This window comes from Giraffa tippelskirchi, chromosome 1, assembly GCF_054371585.1.
Source record: "Giraffa tippelskirchi isolate mGirTip1 chromosome 1, T2T-mGirTip1v1.2.pri, whole genome shotgun sequence".
In the NCBI taxonomy this organism is placed as follows: Eukaryota; Metazoa; Chordata; class Mammalia; order Artiodactyla; family Giraffidae; genus Giraffa; species Giraffa tippelskirchi.
Window position 1 is genome coordinate 159,871,299 of NC_137275.1, and position 18,089 is coordinate 159,889,387.

General features: G+C 38.1%; 1 protein-coding gene across 6 annotated transcripts in view; it reads left to right on the forward strand.

Annotated features, from left to right (window-relative positions):
• The first annotated feature begins 2,586 nt into the window (after positions 1-2,586).
• The window catches only part of RFX3 (regulatory factor X3), a 309,752-nt gene continuing 294,249 nt past the window's right edge, over positions 2,587-18,089 (forward strand). The window contains exons 1-2 of one of the 6 annotated variants that reach the window (XM_081502330.1): positions 3,141-3,250; positions 4,464-4,521. In XM_081502330.1, coding sequence (XP_081358456.1) covers positions 4,500-4,521 — 22 coding nt within the window. In that variant the 5' untranslated portion in view covers positions 3,141-3,250; positions 4,464-4,499. Of the gene's footprint in view, positions 3,251-4,463; positions 4,522-18,089 lie in introns of all 6 variants that reach the window. The other 5 variants (XM_081502430.1, XM_081502365.1, XM_081502308.1 and 2 more) reach the window with 5 other exon arrangements.

An 18,089-nucleotide genomic window follows, 5' to 3' on the forward strand; every position in this document is an offset into this window, starting at 1 on the left:
GTTTATTGAATTTGTCAAAGACTGTAAAGTATTTTTTGGTTAGGTACTTTTTCAGTCCAGTGTGTATTACGTTGTAACAGGTGATAAATGTTAGACATATGGCTGGGTATTTTCTGTGGTGTAACAAATTAGTTTTGAAATATATGTGTAACATATGTAAAGATGTAGCTATATAAGCTATAAATGACCACAACGGAGAAATGAATATAGGCAAAGTGATTTCTGACCTTTCATAACTATTACAACACAAAACATGCATTTATAATCCAGCATGTTTCCAAATCTATAGCTTGAATTGGTTGTCTGGTGGTAACATTCAAAAATTCATATTATAGTAATCTCACTATGATTAGAACTAATACTATCAATTATTCTAAAATAGGGAGAAATAGTCTAAATCCTAACTTTAAAAGAACTCCCTTAAAATATTTATCTATAACTCAGGAAAAGGACAAATAAGGATGTAGGTAAAAAAAAACCAACACAACTCTAAGCAGCTTAAAACTGATGTTATGAAGTCCTCACACAAAGGCCACACACTTTTCCTAAAGCAGAGTTCCTCAAAGTACTGAGATAGTTTTGCACAAGCTTCATTATGTGGTTTTCTTGTCTGCAGATTCGGAGAAGGCAATGGCACCCCACTCCAGTACTCTTGCCTGGGAAACCCCATGGACGGAGGAGCCTGGTAGGCTACAGCCCATGGGGTCGCGAAGAGTCAGACACGACTGAGCGACTTCACTTTCACTTTTCACTTTCATGCATTGGAGAAGGAAATGGCAACCCACTCCAATATTCTTGCCTGGAGAATCCCAGGGAGGAAGGAGCCTGGTGGGCTGCCGTCTATGGGGTCGCACAGAGTCCGACACGACTAAAGAGACTTAGCAGCAGCAGCAAAGTAAAAGGGTGGGGAGGATAATGAAATTATGCTAACAGCAGTAAGAAGCAACAGCTGACAGTGAGGGATGGGCAAACTATAATAGAACTAAAAAAGCTATTCAGATCTGTGTAGTGTGAGCAAACAGCAACGCTCACCATTACAGGAATAGAGACTTCAGCTGTAAATGTAATGAAATGAATATTCATAATAACTACCAGTTTTCATATAGCTGGAATACATACTTTATTTCCTACGTGTACGTCGAAACTATTATTCTAAATCTGAAGAGTTTAACTGCTGTTGATCACCGAGTCATCTGTCTCAGATTGGAAGGACCTACTACCACAGTGGGTCATGAACCTTTCCGTTTTAGCACTGTGCTCAACCCTGTTCACTATTACATTGTAACACATTATAAGAAACTCTGTAACTCATTATGAGATTACCAAAGGCAACATTACTTTCTTGAATCTATTGTTCAGCTGATTCATAAAATACCCTTATCTAATACTCCATGGTACAAAACTGTAAAATAAAACCACTGACTTTTAGTTAAGGCTGTACCTTCTCCAAAATGAGTATTATGTACCTGATAGTGGTGTTGTGAGAATTAAATGAGATAATGCATGTAAAACACTAAGCACAACGTCTGGGGCAAAATAAAACTTCGGAAACGGTAGCTATTATTTTAGCACGCCCCAAACCCTCATTCTGCAGGTGCAAAAATTAAGCCTCAATAGGAGAACTGACTTCCTAATGCTCTAATATCCAAGTTATTGTCCTGGATAAGCAGCTTAGCTGCCTGTGTAGGTTTGGTGTATTGGCAGGGCCTGAGGGCATATTTCTGCAGGATTCTTGTCTGCTGGGAATTGAGGGAATATGTTTGAACCCTGTGGCGTTAGAGGCTAATTCGATACCGTTGGGGGTTCGAGACAGCTGTGTGCTAACAATATCCATCACCAAGGGAAGCCATTCGTCTATCTCAAAACACCCAGAAGGAGCAAGACCCTTAGTACAGCAGGTTGTTAGGGAACCGGCGACCGGGAAGAGGCAAGTAGTAAGACACGGGGTTGAGCTCAAATCCTGGTTTGGTCAGCTTCACAGAGGGACGAGCATTTAAGAGGGCTGAAGATAACGGGGCTCTAGGAACAGACTAGATTACCCCACCTCCCAACGCCTTTCCCGGAGAGGGGCCGCCATGCATTTTCGCGTTCCGGGAGAGAGCGATTTCTTGTTCCTTAGTAGCGCTTACTCCCCGCCCTGTAGGTACGGAGGGAGTCAGGACCTCGCCTCTACGCTCCTGAGGGCCGGAAGAGCTTGGACCTTCCCGGTGCGCGCCACGCCGTGGCTGGAAGGCGGAGGTCGGCGCGCAGCCCACGCGCGCCCCGCGTTCGCCCGCTCTAAAATGGCGGCGGAGGCAGCTCGCTCACACCCCGCCGCCCGCGCTCCTCCGAGTCGTGGCCTCGGGAGGCGGGACCGGGCCGGAATGCGGAAAGCAGGAGCGCGAGGGCGGCGTGGACTCTTCAATCCAGCGCGTTCCCCACCGCCCCGGCATGCTAGAAGTCAGCAGGCGACTGCTACCGGGAATACAGCCGGCGCCTAAGAAACGGGAGGGGTGCCTAACGAAAAAGTGAAGGGTGGGGGAAGAGAGCGAGCGAGCGGCGGCACATCCGGGAGCCTACGCCCGCCCCGCCCCGGAAATGATGTTTAGGGGGCGGGATCTCTTCAAAGTGGATTCTTCCCCAGCTGTAGCTGGTCGTCTCACGAGGTGTCTGGAATCGTCCTCAACAGCCCCTCTCCTGGGTTAGCCGTTCCCGTCTCCCGCTCTGAGGCTTCTTGGCACAATGCAGGCTGCTGCGACTGGTAGCTCTCGTTTCACAGAAAGTATCCCTCGCGCCACGGCCCTAAATTCGGCCTCCAGCCTCGCCAGGGAGTGTAGTAGCGTACCTCCGACGGGACTCTGGGGGTAACCTCAGCCCCTGCCAAACCTAGCGCATCTCTTTGGAATCCTTTCTCGGAAACCTGCCCTCCCTCCCCCGGTAACTCGGTTCGGGGGTTGTCCGTCACGGAACTGAGCCCGCCCCTTCCGGCTGCTTGCCGGCCCGCCTCCTCCTCTCTTCCCTCCCCCACCCCTCCCCGTGCGAGTGTCTCCCTCTCCCTCTCGCTCCCTCTCTCTTCTCCCTCTCTCTCTCTTTTGTGAGTTATAGCAACCGTTGCCTTGTGAATCAAGCGCCATAGTCACCGTAGTCCTGGCGACTGTTACCCATCAACAACAACTACTCCTCTCCTCCTCCTCCTCCTCCTCCTCTTCCTCCTCCCCACCACCACCATCTCCATCACCCACCAACAACACCACAATAATCCACAGCCAAGGTGAATATTCTTCGGTCTCTACATGTGTGTGGGAGCGTGTGGATGCGTGTGAACGCTTGTGTCCGTGCGTGTGTGTGTCCGTGTGTGTGCGAGCCGAGTGTGGCTGTGCGGGGGTCTCACTTCTGACACCGGGGCTGCAGCTGCGGCGCCGCTGCCGAGGGGCTCGGTCCCCCGGGCTTGTTTACAATGGACCGTGCGCGCCGCGTCTGGGTCGGGGGTGTGGGCGCCGCGCCGCCCGCCCGCCCGCCGGCCCTGGCCCTTCGCGGCCGCGCTTCAGGGATGGAGCGGGAGCTTGGGGGGCTGCGAGCGGAGCGGGAGAGGGAGCCACAGTTCTGCGCTGCGGACGGTGGAGCTCTCCCCTAGGTCTGGGGCTGAGGAGGAGGGCCAGGTGAAGAGAGAAGGATTTTTTTTTTCCCTTTCTTGCTTTAATTTTCTTGTTTTTCAAAGCTGCTTGGTTCCTGCTTCTTTCAAAACCGAAATAGACAACAGTGTGCAAGGGGGGGACCCAAGAGGTGGTGTTTTGTTGTTGTTGTTCACTTGTGGGGCCTTGTTACGGGTTTTGTTGTTTTTATCCTTATACAACGGTGAACTTTTCTCACCGCCTGTTCCCTTCATTTTTGCCCCTCTTTGCCTTGTGCTAAATGAGCTGCTCTTTTACCATCATCATCAGCTGCGTGGTTTTCGTTTTTCTTTTAAAACTGTGTTTTCTTTGTGCTGCAAACAGTCTTAATATCCTTTCAGCACTCTTCCCTCCCCCCTTTCTTTTACCCCCACACCCCTTGCACACACACTGGAACCAGGGGCTTCTTGGCTGGGTTCTTTGCTGCGACTGGGAAGAAGACCTTTTTTTTTGAAAGTCTCCCTCCTCTGTTTCTCTCTTGGGGGGTGTGTGTGTGTGTGTGAGTGTGAGATTTAAACCGGATGCAGGGCATCTGTGATACTTGGTTAGTAGTTATTGACAGTGCTTTATCCTTCTTGTGGAGATGGGAGGGGTACTAGTGAGGTTCCATTTCACTTTGATGAACCTCTTTCCCCACGGTGGAGTGTTAACAATTTTCATTGTGGTTATGAGACTTTGTGTGTTACAAACAGGGAAAGGACAGAAGGAAGCTTTGTGAGAACTGTTTACAGTGTTATTTGTGACAGTTATGGTACTTCTAAAGAGTTTCTTTTTTTTTCTTTTCTTCATCTTCTCTGTTCGTTTTCCTTTGAGAGTTGAAATTGAAGTCAAGTTGTTCATAAAGAATGTATGAAGCTTCTCAACTTGAAACGTGTGTATATTTCACTTTCTTTGTGGTTGTTAAGATCTAGGCATGTGTGTACTTAACAGTCTTTTTAATATTAGTTTTTGGTTTTCTTTGGACAGTGACTTAAGCCTGCTGAAGAGAGAGAACTTTTTCCTTTTTAGGTCTTTGCTTCAAAATTCTGTTTTTCTCTGTACATTTGAATATTAGTCAGTCCTCAAGTTATGGGCTCTTAGATACAGGTAACCCAGTTTTAGAGATCCTGTAAATTTGTTCATTTTTCAGCGCAACGTTTAATTAATAGACTATGAGTAAAGACTTTGATAGTGTGTGCTAAAACAAATGTAATGTACTATTTTATTTGCACATATTGAAGTTTCCAAATTGGAATTTTTAAATACTTACTTAGTCTTTTTTTCTAACAGCCAACCATATATTGATTTACCTGACAGAACTGACTGTGGATAATGTGACAGTATTAATTATTCTTGAGATTGTCAGTGAGCAGGTTGGGTAATTGTAATGCAATTTAAGGCTAATACTTTGTAAAATAAGAGTTAGAGTTTAAAAACTTTTCTTTTTTAAAATTGATTTCGTTGTGGTTGGTATTTTAAATGAAGACGATGTTGGTTCTGAACGAAGACTTTCTCAGAGCACTCAGATTTCTTTATATTTGTCGCCCCCTCCCCAGGCTAGGTTTCATGCAAATCTCTGATACTAACCTGTATTTCTTTTTCTGTTCAGATGAGTGTCAAATGCCTGAACACTTTTGGATGGTGAAGTTCCTGGGTCCTTATAAACTTTGAAGTTAATAGGAGTTTTACTGTCTTGAGACAGTTTCAGACTTTATGCCATTTACATAATACATTTTCAGTCGAGTAGATTATATGCTATAATTTTATAGTTTAATGTTTTTATTGGCAGTGTCCAAGAACTTTTTTGAAGCATTTCACTCATTACAACTATCTCAGGTTTTCTCTAAGTTAGATTTTCATTCACAAGGTGTTTTGAGAGCAGAACTTAATTTGAATTCTATTACTTATCTGTTATTAAAAGTGCATATGTGATATAAAAGTTGCTGCTAGAGATGCCTTGGACTCAGGTGTGTCAACATTATTCATATGGATCAAGTAAAAATAGCCAGAAATACTAACAAAGGATAAATTTTTAAAATAACATACCCATAAATACTTGGTAACACTTAAATTTTTTTTTTCCTGTGATATTTTTCCTAGGAGAGACTATATTATGTGATGGTATTCTCTTATGTTTGTATTAGACTAAAAAAAACCTGAAGTGTCCAAACTTTAAAACTAAAATTATCAAATAGGAGTTACTTGTAACTTATTTTGGATAGCTGAGTATTTGTGATTCATTGTACGTCATAATGTCTGTCTCAGGCTTTTTATATTATTGTGCCTATTGCATTAAATGGTATAGGCATATTTCTGTAGTACATTTAAATGTATAACAGTAAACTAAGATGCACTTCTCAAATGCATCATTCCACAATGTTTTCATTATATGGGATGATTATGCTAATTTAAAAAATAGTATATTATTCCTTCAATATTCAAATACTCTTGTACTCAAAAGGTTTATAGTTAAAAAGTTTAGGATATGCAAAAAACTTACAGTTTATGAATTTACTATATGTTAACCCTAAACAATATTTTTTATAGAAGCATTTAATGGTAAAAAGCTATTGCTATTAAAAATTAGGAATTAAAACATGAATTTTGAATCAAAGATTTAATCTTTTATTTAAGTGATACATGTTACAGTTTGATAACATGTTTCATTGTTTTTGAGAAGGTTGATGTTTTATATACTCTCTAAACTGTCAACTGAAGAAATCAGTGGGTGGAGTTTGATTTTACGTTTGAGTTTTTAGTAAGTATGTGTGTATAAGTGTGTGTATTTAAAAGAGAAGATAGAGTATCAGATATGTAGGAAGAGTTAAAAAAAAAACTTCTGAATAGTGTAGTAAGAATGTTACTTTGTCTTTTTTTTTTTGTATCTCTAGTGAGTATGTTACAAGAAATGAGAATACCAAACAAAGAAGCTTTTCAATTTACAGAGTCTTCAAAGACATAAACCTTTAAATTATGAAAAATCTGCTAGGTTTTTTTTTTTTTTTTGCTTGCTTGCTTGCTTTGTTTTTATGTTGAGCATTAGGCTAAAAAACCTCTACATCTAGTTACTTTAAAAATAAACAACTTAGTTTCCCTAATGGAAATATTTGTCTGTAACTCTTTGGTATAGAGTCCCAGTGGCTGTTGGAAAACAGATTTTAAATTCCTCTCTGTTCACAGGTGCATAGTGTTCCCATATTTTGGAAATCTAAGATTAAATAGATTTAACTAAATCTAGCTTTGTTAGGGACAGATGGCTGTTTTAAACAGGTGTCACTTTTATTTCTAGCGCATTGTGTTGGGACTTCCAGTGGTTCACAAACGAGCTGTGTAAAGCAGGTGGCATCCTTTGCTTTTGTCCTTAGTAAAATATACTTTTGGAGTTAATTATTTTCCTAGGAAGAGTTGTTTTTCTTTTTAAAGTAAAGGTTTTGAACTATTCAAATTAAGATTCCTAATTTAATTAACATAACTTTTGTTTTTGAATATTATTCAGTTTTTGGGCTGTGTAAGCTGCAGGTCCTTTCAGAAAACACTTCAAATTCTTTAAACAGTGATAAATTCCATTTGAATCCAGAAAAAGTACTCAGGAGCACTTTACACAGTCAGTTTATCTGAAACAAAAAGCCAAGGCAGATTTGAATAAAGTGAAATTAGGTAACATGACAAGTTAACTTTTGCTGTCCCATACTTGAATGTTTTTTTGGTAGCATTTTAATTTAAACATTAAGTGTTGAGAACTGGTGTTTTGTTGGTTATTTTAAATATTATCAAGTGAAAACATTTTCCTGACCTACTTTGATTGTTACTATAAAGATTTTAGTGCTCTTTTTAAGTGAAAATTGTTTTTAAGCATTAATGTTTAAAAATATGTACTGAAATAAATAAAAGAGTATCAACCTATTGATTCTTAAGGTTCATTTTTACTTGAATTCTATCCTTTTTTGGTGGAAATTTTATACATCTTACAACAGATGCACCAGAGGGTGCTATGCTGTTTGCAACAAGAGATTATTATCACAAAGAATGTGATCTGATTAGAACTTTTATTTAAAGAAAAAATTTAATTACATATGCATTCAAGCATATAATAGCCTTATTTCTTTGGAGTTTAAATTTAATATACTGTCTTAATTGGCAGTTTTATATCAAAGCCTGTCTCTCTGAACTAATATATATTAGCATAGCATAAAACAATATCAAGATTGATATCTTTGGTATCATCTGAATGTCAACATTAGTCCTGTATGCACATAGATTTATCATCTTCTTATGAAGATATTTTAATTTGTATCTAAAAAAATTAGTTAACTTGAGAATCATACTATTTTGGCAGCGTGGCTTGTACTCTAAATTGGTTATTGTTGCACCTATCAATATATTGTATATCCTTATAACATTTATATATGGCATAATTAGTGGTATGCTTTTTATGGTATAATTAAAAAAAGCCATTTCAAAAGTATAAATTGTAATAATAGTTATCAGGCTCATTAAGTCAACAGCAGTAAGAATAGAAATTGTCTGGAGAGTTTGGTCCCTACTTCATGCTGTTAGAATAGTCTGGTTTGAATATTTAACTTGACTTTATTATCTGAAAAGTTGTAGATTCTCTGCTTTACTCTGTGCCTTATACTTCCAAACTGGAAGTGATCATATATAACTTTATGTATCTAAATATTTGTTCAGCAAGGTTTTTTAGGAGAACGCTTGAATTCAGTCTTTGGGGTTCTTGGATCATTGACTTTACTTCTTCCGTAGTACATGTACATGTAAGGTAAATACTGAAGCAGTAGTAATCAGTGTTTTCCTCAAGTAAGCTTAGAAAGGCACAGTTATATCAAGTCAGCTTTTCTCCAGATGATGGATTTATGTGTACTGTAGTTCCACATTTAAGTACAATCAGCAAAATGTGATTTTTTTTTTAAGTGCCTTTATAAGACATAGTATTTCATGTGTTGGAATGCCACAGAGAACTCCAAAACATCAATAGAGAATAACAATATTTTAAAGTAGCAGTCTTGTTAAAATAGGTTAGGCATTTCTCCTTAAAAATATGGTCCTACTAATTCATTTAGAGAATTGGTTAATGAATAAATTATTAAATTGGCATAACCAATTTTTGCTGCTAAGAATTTAAAGTATATGACATTGTTTCAAAACCTTTGATGTTTTACATTTCATATCAAACTAAAAGACCTATTTCATGAAAAATCAGTTAAAAAGTTGGAATGTATTTAGAGTATCAAATAGGTGTATGTTTTGTTTTTTAAATAGATTGAAGGTAAAATATATTGGTTAAAAACACAAAGCTTTCGATGCAGATTTCAGATAATCTTATCAGCTATGGAACCTTGGACAGGTTATTTGCCTTTGTTTGGCCTCAGTTTTCTCATCTCAAAAATGGATCAGTCTTAGCCTGCCTTACAGTTTTGTGAAGAGTAAAGGAGCTGATTCATGTCATGTAGTTTGCTCAGTACTTGACACCGAATATATGCTCAGGGGCTCAGTGATAAAGAATCTGTCTGCCAGTGCAGGAGACACAGGAGATGTGGGTTCAATCCCTGGGTCAGGAGGATCCCCTGGAGGAGGAAATGGCAACCCACTCCAATATTCTTGCCTGGGAAATCCCATGGACAGAGAATCCTGTTCGGCTACAGTCCATGGGGTTGCAAAGAGTTGGACTCGATTTGGCAACTGAGCATGCAGGCACCCATGCACACACATGTTCAATACATGTTGGCTCTTAGGGAATACTGAGAAAATACCCAGTCTAAAATTTCTGCTATCTAAGAATTCTTTGAATATGCTATTGGGTCCTAAGTTTTGAAAGATTTTGCTCACTGATCTACATATTAAATAATTATTCCCTTTCCCTCCTTTTAAAAATAAATCAGAGACCGACGCTATCAACCGTAGGCTTGGATCACCATTTAATAACCAGTCTTGTTATTACACTGAATTAATAGGATACTGGGGCTTCCCAGCTGGTGCAGCGGTAATGAATCTTCCTGCCAGTGCAGGAGATGCTGGAGACCAGGGTTCGATCCCTGGGTCAGGAATACCCCTTGAAGGAGGAAATGGCAACCCACCCCAGTATTCTTGCCTTGGTTATAATCCCATGGACAGAGGATCCTGGTGGGCTAAAGTCCATGGGGGTGGAAAGAGTCAGACCCGAGTGAGTGACTGAGCACACACAACAATAGGGTGCTAGCCCAAAGTTGTGTTTTAGTTTTAATTTTCTGCAGCCTTATTATAATGGATTCTTTTTATGCTGGATACCTTTTCTGGTCTAGGGATCTCAGACAGAATTAATGGTGTAACACTTCATAAACGCTTACGCTTCCCATTGTCCAATTTATATTTTCCTTTTCACATCTGTTATACATGAATTCATTTGAAAACATTTTGAGCCCTACTTATATAAAATGCAGTCATTAATATATAATAATGACAATGGTTGTATAAAGATGAGTTCATCAAGGGGTTATTCCCGTTTATAATGCACTGCTTAGAATTGTTATTGTAACAACAGTAGAAAAGTGTGTGAGGTCACCATTTATATACCTGTAGCAATAAGTAATTTTAGAAGAGTTTGCCAACCCCAATCTTGCGGTATAAAGTAACCTCAAGAATGTTATTTAGTAAAACATATAATATGAAATTATAGAGGAAAAATAACACGTTTGGTTTCCTTTGTTAGGGCGTTAAAGATGTTGAAAGAATCATTTTAGTTGACTGCTATATCTAAAATTACTGTTCAATAAGTTTGCTATGTTTCTATTTTTCTAAGCATTTTGACTAAGAATGAAATGTTTTTCTCATAATCTAAATAGCCCCGATCTTTCTCAAAGTGGAAATATGATTTATCCATTACAGTTGAAAATTTACCTGATACTGTGTATCGTCATTTTTGCTGAAGCATCGTATACTGTACAGGCTTTTTGCCCGTCACCCTCATCTTACCTACTCCCGTCCTTCCACTCTTGTTCAGTGTTCAATTAATTATATGACTCCTTTACGTTATTTTTATAGATAATTAGTCCCAACTTATAAAGTAAGCAGACTCTCAGCTCAGCCATCTCTGCTTCCTTTTGCCAATGAATCTAACATACATTTTCAAGGGAACTTTTGGAAAAAGGCTAGGAAATGTGACTTAGATGGTAAGATTATATATCATTCTTACCAGTTTCATTTATCTATTATCTTTGTAAACTTTGTCCTCTTGAACAAGTTCATATCCTTGTTCCAGTAATGATGTAGCCTGAGCATAATTATGTTCCACAAATTTCTCTTCCTATTCCGGCTATGTACTGGCCTCTGGCTAAGCACTTTTGGTTGAATCTCTAGTCCCAAAATACCTTGTTTGCATAGTCACATGTGCCTGCCCATTGCTGACTTTTAACTCCTGGATTCTTCTTTCTCTGCTTTCATTAGAAGCTGTAATTTGTTGTTTAGTCACTAAATCTTGTCCGATTCTTTTGTGACCTCATGGACTGTAGCCTGCCAGGCTCCTGTGTCCATGGGATTTCCCAAGCAAGAATACTGGAGTGGGTTGCTATTTCCTTCTCCAAGGGATCTTTCCGACCCAGAGATCGAACCTGTATCTCCTGTATTGCAGGTGGATTCTTTACTGCTGAGCCACCAGGGAAGTCGGCCAGAAGCTGTAATACCCAGTCAGTATTGCTTGCCTTGACTTCACAGTACCTGGTTGAGATTATGAGAGGTCTTCCTGTTTAAAGAAAAATGGTCAAGGGATAATAGGAGCTAAGAGTGAGGCAGCTTGCCTGAAAATGAAAGTACATTGGTTGGAGAGAGGAGACAGATATACTGAAAGGTGATGTACAAGGAGAAGATAGGGGAACTAGGCTGGGAAATAAAGGTCTTCAAGCACCAGCCAAAGAAGAGTAAAGAGGAGGAAAAAACGCTTCTGTTCTGATATGCAGTCTGCCACTAAGTGAAAAACGTTAGGCTAGTCAGTTAAACCCCCTAGGTCTCAGTTTCTCCATTTGTAAACTGAAACAATAGGGCTGTGTGATCTCTAAAGCCCTTTCCAGTGCTAATCGTCTGTGATTCCTTGGTGAGGTTGGTGTGGGGAAAAGGGAAACATGCCAATAACATGGAGCCTGGAATCAGTGTTTCCTTTACTGATGGCATTTTGCTTGCTTGTTGTTCCTTCTGGTAAGAACAACAGAGAAAACCCAGATCCTGGATCTAGCATAATGACCATGTCTATGGCACAGTCTCAGAAGCTTCCACTATTTCAGTGGCCCCTGAGGGGAGCTGTGGCCAAGTGCCCTGATTTCCTCACCCACATAGGAATAAGCTGAGTCTAGCAGCTTGAGCTCCTGCCGCACCAGCTCCTTTATGTCTCTGTGCCAGACAAGTGTCTGACAGTTGGGGCTCCTGCGTGTTGCTCACCAATGAGATATTTAAAACAGGACACGATTTCCCCACTTTGTGGATAGGCAAATTGACAGGGAAAGTGGGAGCATGGAAGATAAGCTCTCTCTGCGAGCTTTGTTCACTCTCATTAGAAGCAGTAAAAATTAATTTAGTTTCTGTTGGTCTCATTTTTCAACATTTCTTCCCCAGTTGCTAAAGCCTTGACTTTTTTCCTCCCTTCATACTATTCAGCTACGTCTGAGAAGAGCTAAAGTCCTGTCAAGGAGTCTGAGTAAAGTTCTCAGGGCTTCTTGACTGCTCTGGGGCCCTGCTGTGGGATGCAGTGGCAATCATTGTTGCTTTTTGTTTTCTGAATATTGTTTATACTTGGATATGCATTTTTTAAATTGAGGTTTGTTGACAGAGAAATTATGTCTTTTGGTCAAGAAATAGGCATTTTCATAACTTAAAAAAATCTTTATTGGAATATAGTTGACTTACAATGTTGTGTTAGTTTCAAGTGTATAGCAAGAGGAATCAGTTATACACACACATATATATATATATATCCACTCTTTTTTATATTCTTTTTCCATAGAGGTCATTACAGGGTGTTGAGTAGAGTTCCCTGTGCCATACGGTAGGTCCTTATTAGTTATCTGTTTTGTATATAGTAGTGTGTATATGTCAGCCCCAGTCTCCCAGTTTATCCCTTCTGTCCCCTTTCCCTCTTGGTAACCATAAGTTTTGTTTTCTACATCAGTGACTCTGTTTCTGCTTTGTAAATAAGTTCATATATACTATTTTTTAGGTACCAAATATGATATTTGTCTTTCTCTGTCTGACTTACTTCACTCAGTATTTTATTTAGCAAGTGGACTTACAAGATCTTAGAGGATTTTTCATTAGTTCATTAATATAAGTCTTAACGTTCTGCTCTATCTCACCTCACCTCTCTTACCAGTTTAATAAGGGGTATATGAAAGATTAACAGATTTTAATCATTACTTTTAATACTTGAATGCTATTTTTTATTGATTAATAGAAATGTATTCAAGTTTCTGAATTACAGATCTGAATGCTTGATGGCTTCAAACATTTCAGTATAAAACTATCATCCTTAAAAATGCATCTGGCCCTCTCAGTCTCAATCAGCGTAGTTTATCTTAACATGCAATTAGAAACCCTTTGCTTCTCAGTTAAATTTGTTTCTTCCATGCGTTAGTTGTGGGGGTGGTGAGGGAGGCTGCTGGAGTGGGGTAGGAAGAAAGAGATACATGTAGAAATTATATCCTGTTTCCATGATTGAATATTAGTGCTTTGCATACTCTATCCAGTTGGTTTTCTGGACTGTGAAGTTTTGGTGGAAATAAGGATTTGAGTGGGGATCGCAGGGCATGTGGGGTGGGGTGGGGAACAGAAAGGACTTAGGTGATTCAGTATTTCTTTCAGATCTGTTTCCTTTCCTGTGTTGTAGTATTAATCAGGGTATGTACACTTTTGTGAGGATAGGCATTTTATTATTTCATATTTGTCTGATTCCTTTTCTCCTAAAACTTGACTGTATCTGTATATGTATGTTGTATATACAACACCCTTTGTATATTGGTATGCAGTGATATCTTTCTCTTTTGAAGAGTCTATTTTGTGATTTAGTCATGTACAGATTTAGAAAGGTAGGAGTAAGTAGTGAGAAAATGTAGTTTCTGTGCTAGATAACAGAAATGATTCCTTAAATTCACCTCTACATTTTTCTTTGATAGATTGTTTTGTGGATATATTTTTTTGCAATAAAATCTAGATTTTTCCTCTATTCCTACTGAGGCTTACATTTTAAAAGAACCACAGAGTGTAGTCTGTCACATCAGGCTTTCACTGATTGGCATCTGATTATATCTGATAACAATCTTGGAGATGAGTTTTAATGAAGTGTCAGCATAAGAGTCATTAAAAAAACACAAGAAAAGATATTATATTAGTGATCTTAAAATCACTTTTACATCTTAAATATGCAATATGCATATTTTGATGTGCTGTGATGAAAACCCAACATGAAATATTAATACACAGACACCGGATAAAGTCAGATTATTTGCTTTGATCATTAACATGATCACATTATATGCTTTTAAAGGACATTTTAAAACATATTTTGTTTAACAAGTCATATTTCTAGGGTGTACTTTCATTAAGAAAACTGGATTTTCGCTTATATGTAGCGTTTTGTGTATATGTATATATTTGTGTATAGACCTTTAGAAAATCATTTTAGTTGGTACTTCAGAACTTTGGTCAACACTGTTTTTGCCTACTGGTTTTTGTATTTTGTATATCTTGGAACAATATTAGTGTTATTTTCTTGAAGCAGAGAAAATTAGGGGACTTTGTGGCTTAAGTTCTTTGAGTGACCTTTCTGTGAATTGGGGAACAATTTTTAATAGTGCCTCACATTATACAGTGATATTTAAAGGCTACCTTTACTTAACAAAGGCCATGAATGCTGAAATTGAATTGAATTGTTAAAGGCAAAAGTTGTAATTCTGATTATAGTAGGTTAAGATAATCTGCTGGATCAACATTTGATCTTCTATTTTCAGAAGTCTGCCTAGTTTTGAAATTTAAAACCTTTTAAATAATGTTGAATGAATAAAGCTGTATAATAGATGTGGATTTATATTTCAGCAAAGGTTTGAGAGGTAGATGGTTTGGAAATCAGGTGGGATTTTTTTGAAATTGGGAGGTGATGTATTTTAATATTTTTTGATTGGGTTAGATGTACTTGAGTACTTAATGGTCTTGGTAGAAATGCCAGTGACCATGGAATGGAGACGATCAGAGACGTTTGTGGGAGGAGGTCATTTTAGTGATCCTGACACGTCACTCAACCTTCCTTCATGCTGTCCTTGATAAACTCTAAAGCGAAGACATCTTTTTTGGATAATATGAACCTATGATATTGTGTTTTTGTTCATTTACACGGCTGTCTGGAATTTCCCAAATCCTACCACAATCTTGTGTGATGCATTGTCCATGAGCTTCGGAAGCTCCAGTATATGTTTTGGTTTATAAATCTTAGAAAGAATGATAATTGATGACTAAGCATGCCTAGAACAACACCTTAATCTGAAGGAATGGGATAAGATGAGGGTAATTTGGTAATTTCCAATCATATACTTTGAAAAATTAGACTAGGAATAACGACTAGTACAGTATAGAGAAAAAGAAAGGTGATGTTAGGGGCTACATAGGAAATTCACTTGGCCAGATTAAGCATATTTAGTAATATTATTGCTATCATTTATAACATTATTTCTAATATTTTATTCTAAAATATTCTAGCAGAGACATAAGAAAACTTTGATATGTTAGTCTATAAGCTTGTAGTTTTATATCTTTGTTCTTTAGCTTTATTTTTGAGTGAGAAATTAAGGATTTATATCAGTGTGTATTTAGTGCCAGTACTATTTTGGTTAATTTAGGAATCCTGAAATGGCTTGGCTTTCTATTGGGTTTTAAGGAGTATTTTGAAAGAAAAGAGAAAAATTAGGTATTTGATACAAAATTAGATATTCTTGGCTAGGTGGACATATTTTTTAAGATCTAAAATTTTAGAAGGCAGAAATGATCGAGATGATATTTAGACATCAGGAAGGATTAAAAACAAAGGATCGGAGGAGACATTGAAAATGCGGTTAGATGAAACCTTGAAATAAAGGTTAAAAATAAGGTGAGATGGATAAATCAAAATACGAATGGTATAATAATTTGTTAGATGAATAATCATTTCTTGGCCTTACAATGATTTTAACAAATAGAGGAAGCTGAGAAACAAATACTTAAGTTTCTTATGAGCACCACATTTATTTTTTTGTCTGAAATATTTACAATAAGATCTGGGACCTTTGACTATTATTTTATGGGACTTCACTATTAATGTTGTATGTAGAAAAAGAAACTGAAAAGTTACATCAGAGTTTTCTTGTAATTCTTTTATTGTTACAAAGTTAAATGTTAGTATAAAAAATTAATATATTCCATTAGAATATATGATTAGTGTATATGATATCCAAAGCAGTTAACATTTGGGAAGCCAGTGTATAGTGAAAAACTGTGTACCATAAATGTATATATTCTTAAAACTTTCTTATTTTGAAGCTTTAAAAAACTAATAGTGGAGAATATAGAATAATATAGTGAACCCTCATGGATCTGTCACTCACTTAGACCTAATGATTATTACGTTCTGTTGTTGTTAAAGCTATATAATATGAAATAATTTGTTTATTGAATGAACTTGAATCCCACTTTGTTTTACATTGCTCTGAAGAAGTTTAAGTCAAATGTTAAGAACAGATTCAGTGCAGCCTTGAAACCATGGAAACCATGCTTTCATTAATTTAAGACAATATTTAAGAGTGATTGATCTTCGTGTTGTTTCTTCTCAGCAAAGCATTTGTACATCAGGAAGTTTGTTCTCATTTGTTGGTCAAGTCCTTTGTTTATTAATTGCAGCCTCTTCTACTTGGAATCTACCTATAAAGGGAACAAGCGCACAGCTGCAGCTCTTGTTCGCAGGGCACAGGAAAACAACTGTCTTTATATACACCTGCTAGAGGTGAAAGGGATTACTGTTTTGTACATCGTTCTTCTAACTTGTTTTTGGGTAGATTTGTATGAACTGTTAAGAGCCGTTTTGTAAGGTGACAGGGAAGAGAACCATTTATCTTCTGGAATATTCCCTTCAGAGTTAGCTACTCAGTTACTTGGATGTAATAGAACATAAAGGAAGAGATATCCATTGGTAAGAGTTAATGTACTGAAAACTTATGACATCATTCAAAGCAATTTAATGTGTTTTGATTGTCTTCAGGGAATGAGGAGAGTCCCTTAGTTTTATTATTTGACTGAAGTCTTGTTTAGTTGCTAAGTCGTGTCCGACTCTTTGTGACCCCATGGACTGTAGCCCGCCAGGCCCCTCTCTCCATGGGATTTCCCAGGCAAGAATTCTGGAGTGGGTTGCCATTTCCTTCTCCAGGGGGTCTTCACAACTGAGGGTTTGAACTCTCATCTCCTGCATTTGGCAGGTGAATTCTTTACCAGTGAGCCACTAGGGAAGCCCGTGACTGAAGTCAGGCAGTATAAAAGAAGCTTATTTTCCAATGCTGGAGTCTATTCCCTCACGCCAAATCCATTATTCATGTTGAAAATTATTCTGTAATGAGCAGAATAATATGTGTAACAAATAATGATTAATGTCATTTTGTATGTTGATAAGGGAAGAGAACCAACTATCTTTATATTTTAATGTAATTTAGAAACTAAGCGATTCCTAATGTGAGAAAAATCATGTTGCTCTACTTACTCTCTGTTGGAGTAACTCCCCAATAGCAAACAATGTTCTGATTTGGGAGAACACCATGAGAAGGAAAGCTTTACCAAATAATTGACTTCTGTTTTAGAACCTTAACCTGTCTGCATAACAGCTAAGCTTTTGAGTCTGAAGCTGGAGCTTCAGATCGCCTAGAAAGAATGTCTTCCTTTCTCAGGGACCCAACTTCAGCCTTTCTCCCTGTTTCTACTTAACTACTCTATATTCTTCTGCCTCTTCACTATGTCTGGTCAGCACAGCTGACCAAAAGGGGTAGCCAGGGTGCTAGAGTAGAGGTTAAAGAGGTGAAAAGGTCTGTTGCTAGATTTACACATGCTTCCAGATGGCACAAATAGATTCCAGCAGAGACATAATTAGGATGTTTTATTTTAGAAACAGAATTTTTAAGTTGTAACAGACTGGAGGTTATCTCGTTCAACCCTCCATCCCCAATTTATTTGAAAGAAAATGGAGGTTTAATGACTTGAAAGTATAACATTTATCAGAGCTGGGGCTCTTGAGCTCCAGACTCCTTACTCCTTGACCAGTGTTCTCATGATGTATACTTCTTATGCTGTGTACTTAACTTTCTTTAAAAGCCGGCAACTCAAATGTGCTGCCTTAAATAGTCACAGTACTTGCTTATTTTATCTACAAGTCTGAGCTCCATATTTTTCCTAGAAAAAGTAAAGTTTTATAATTCTGTA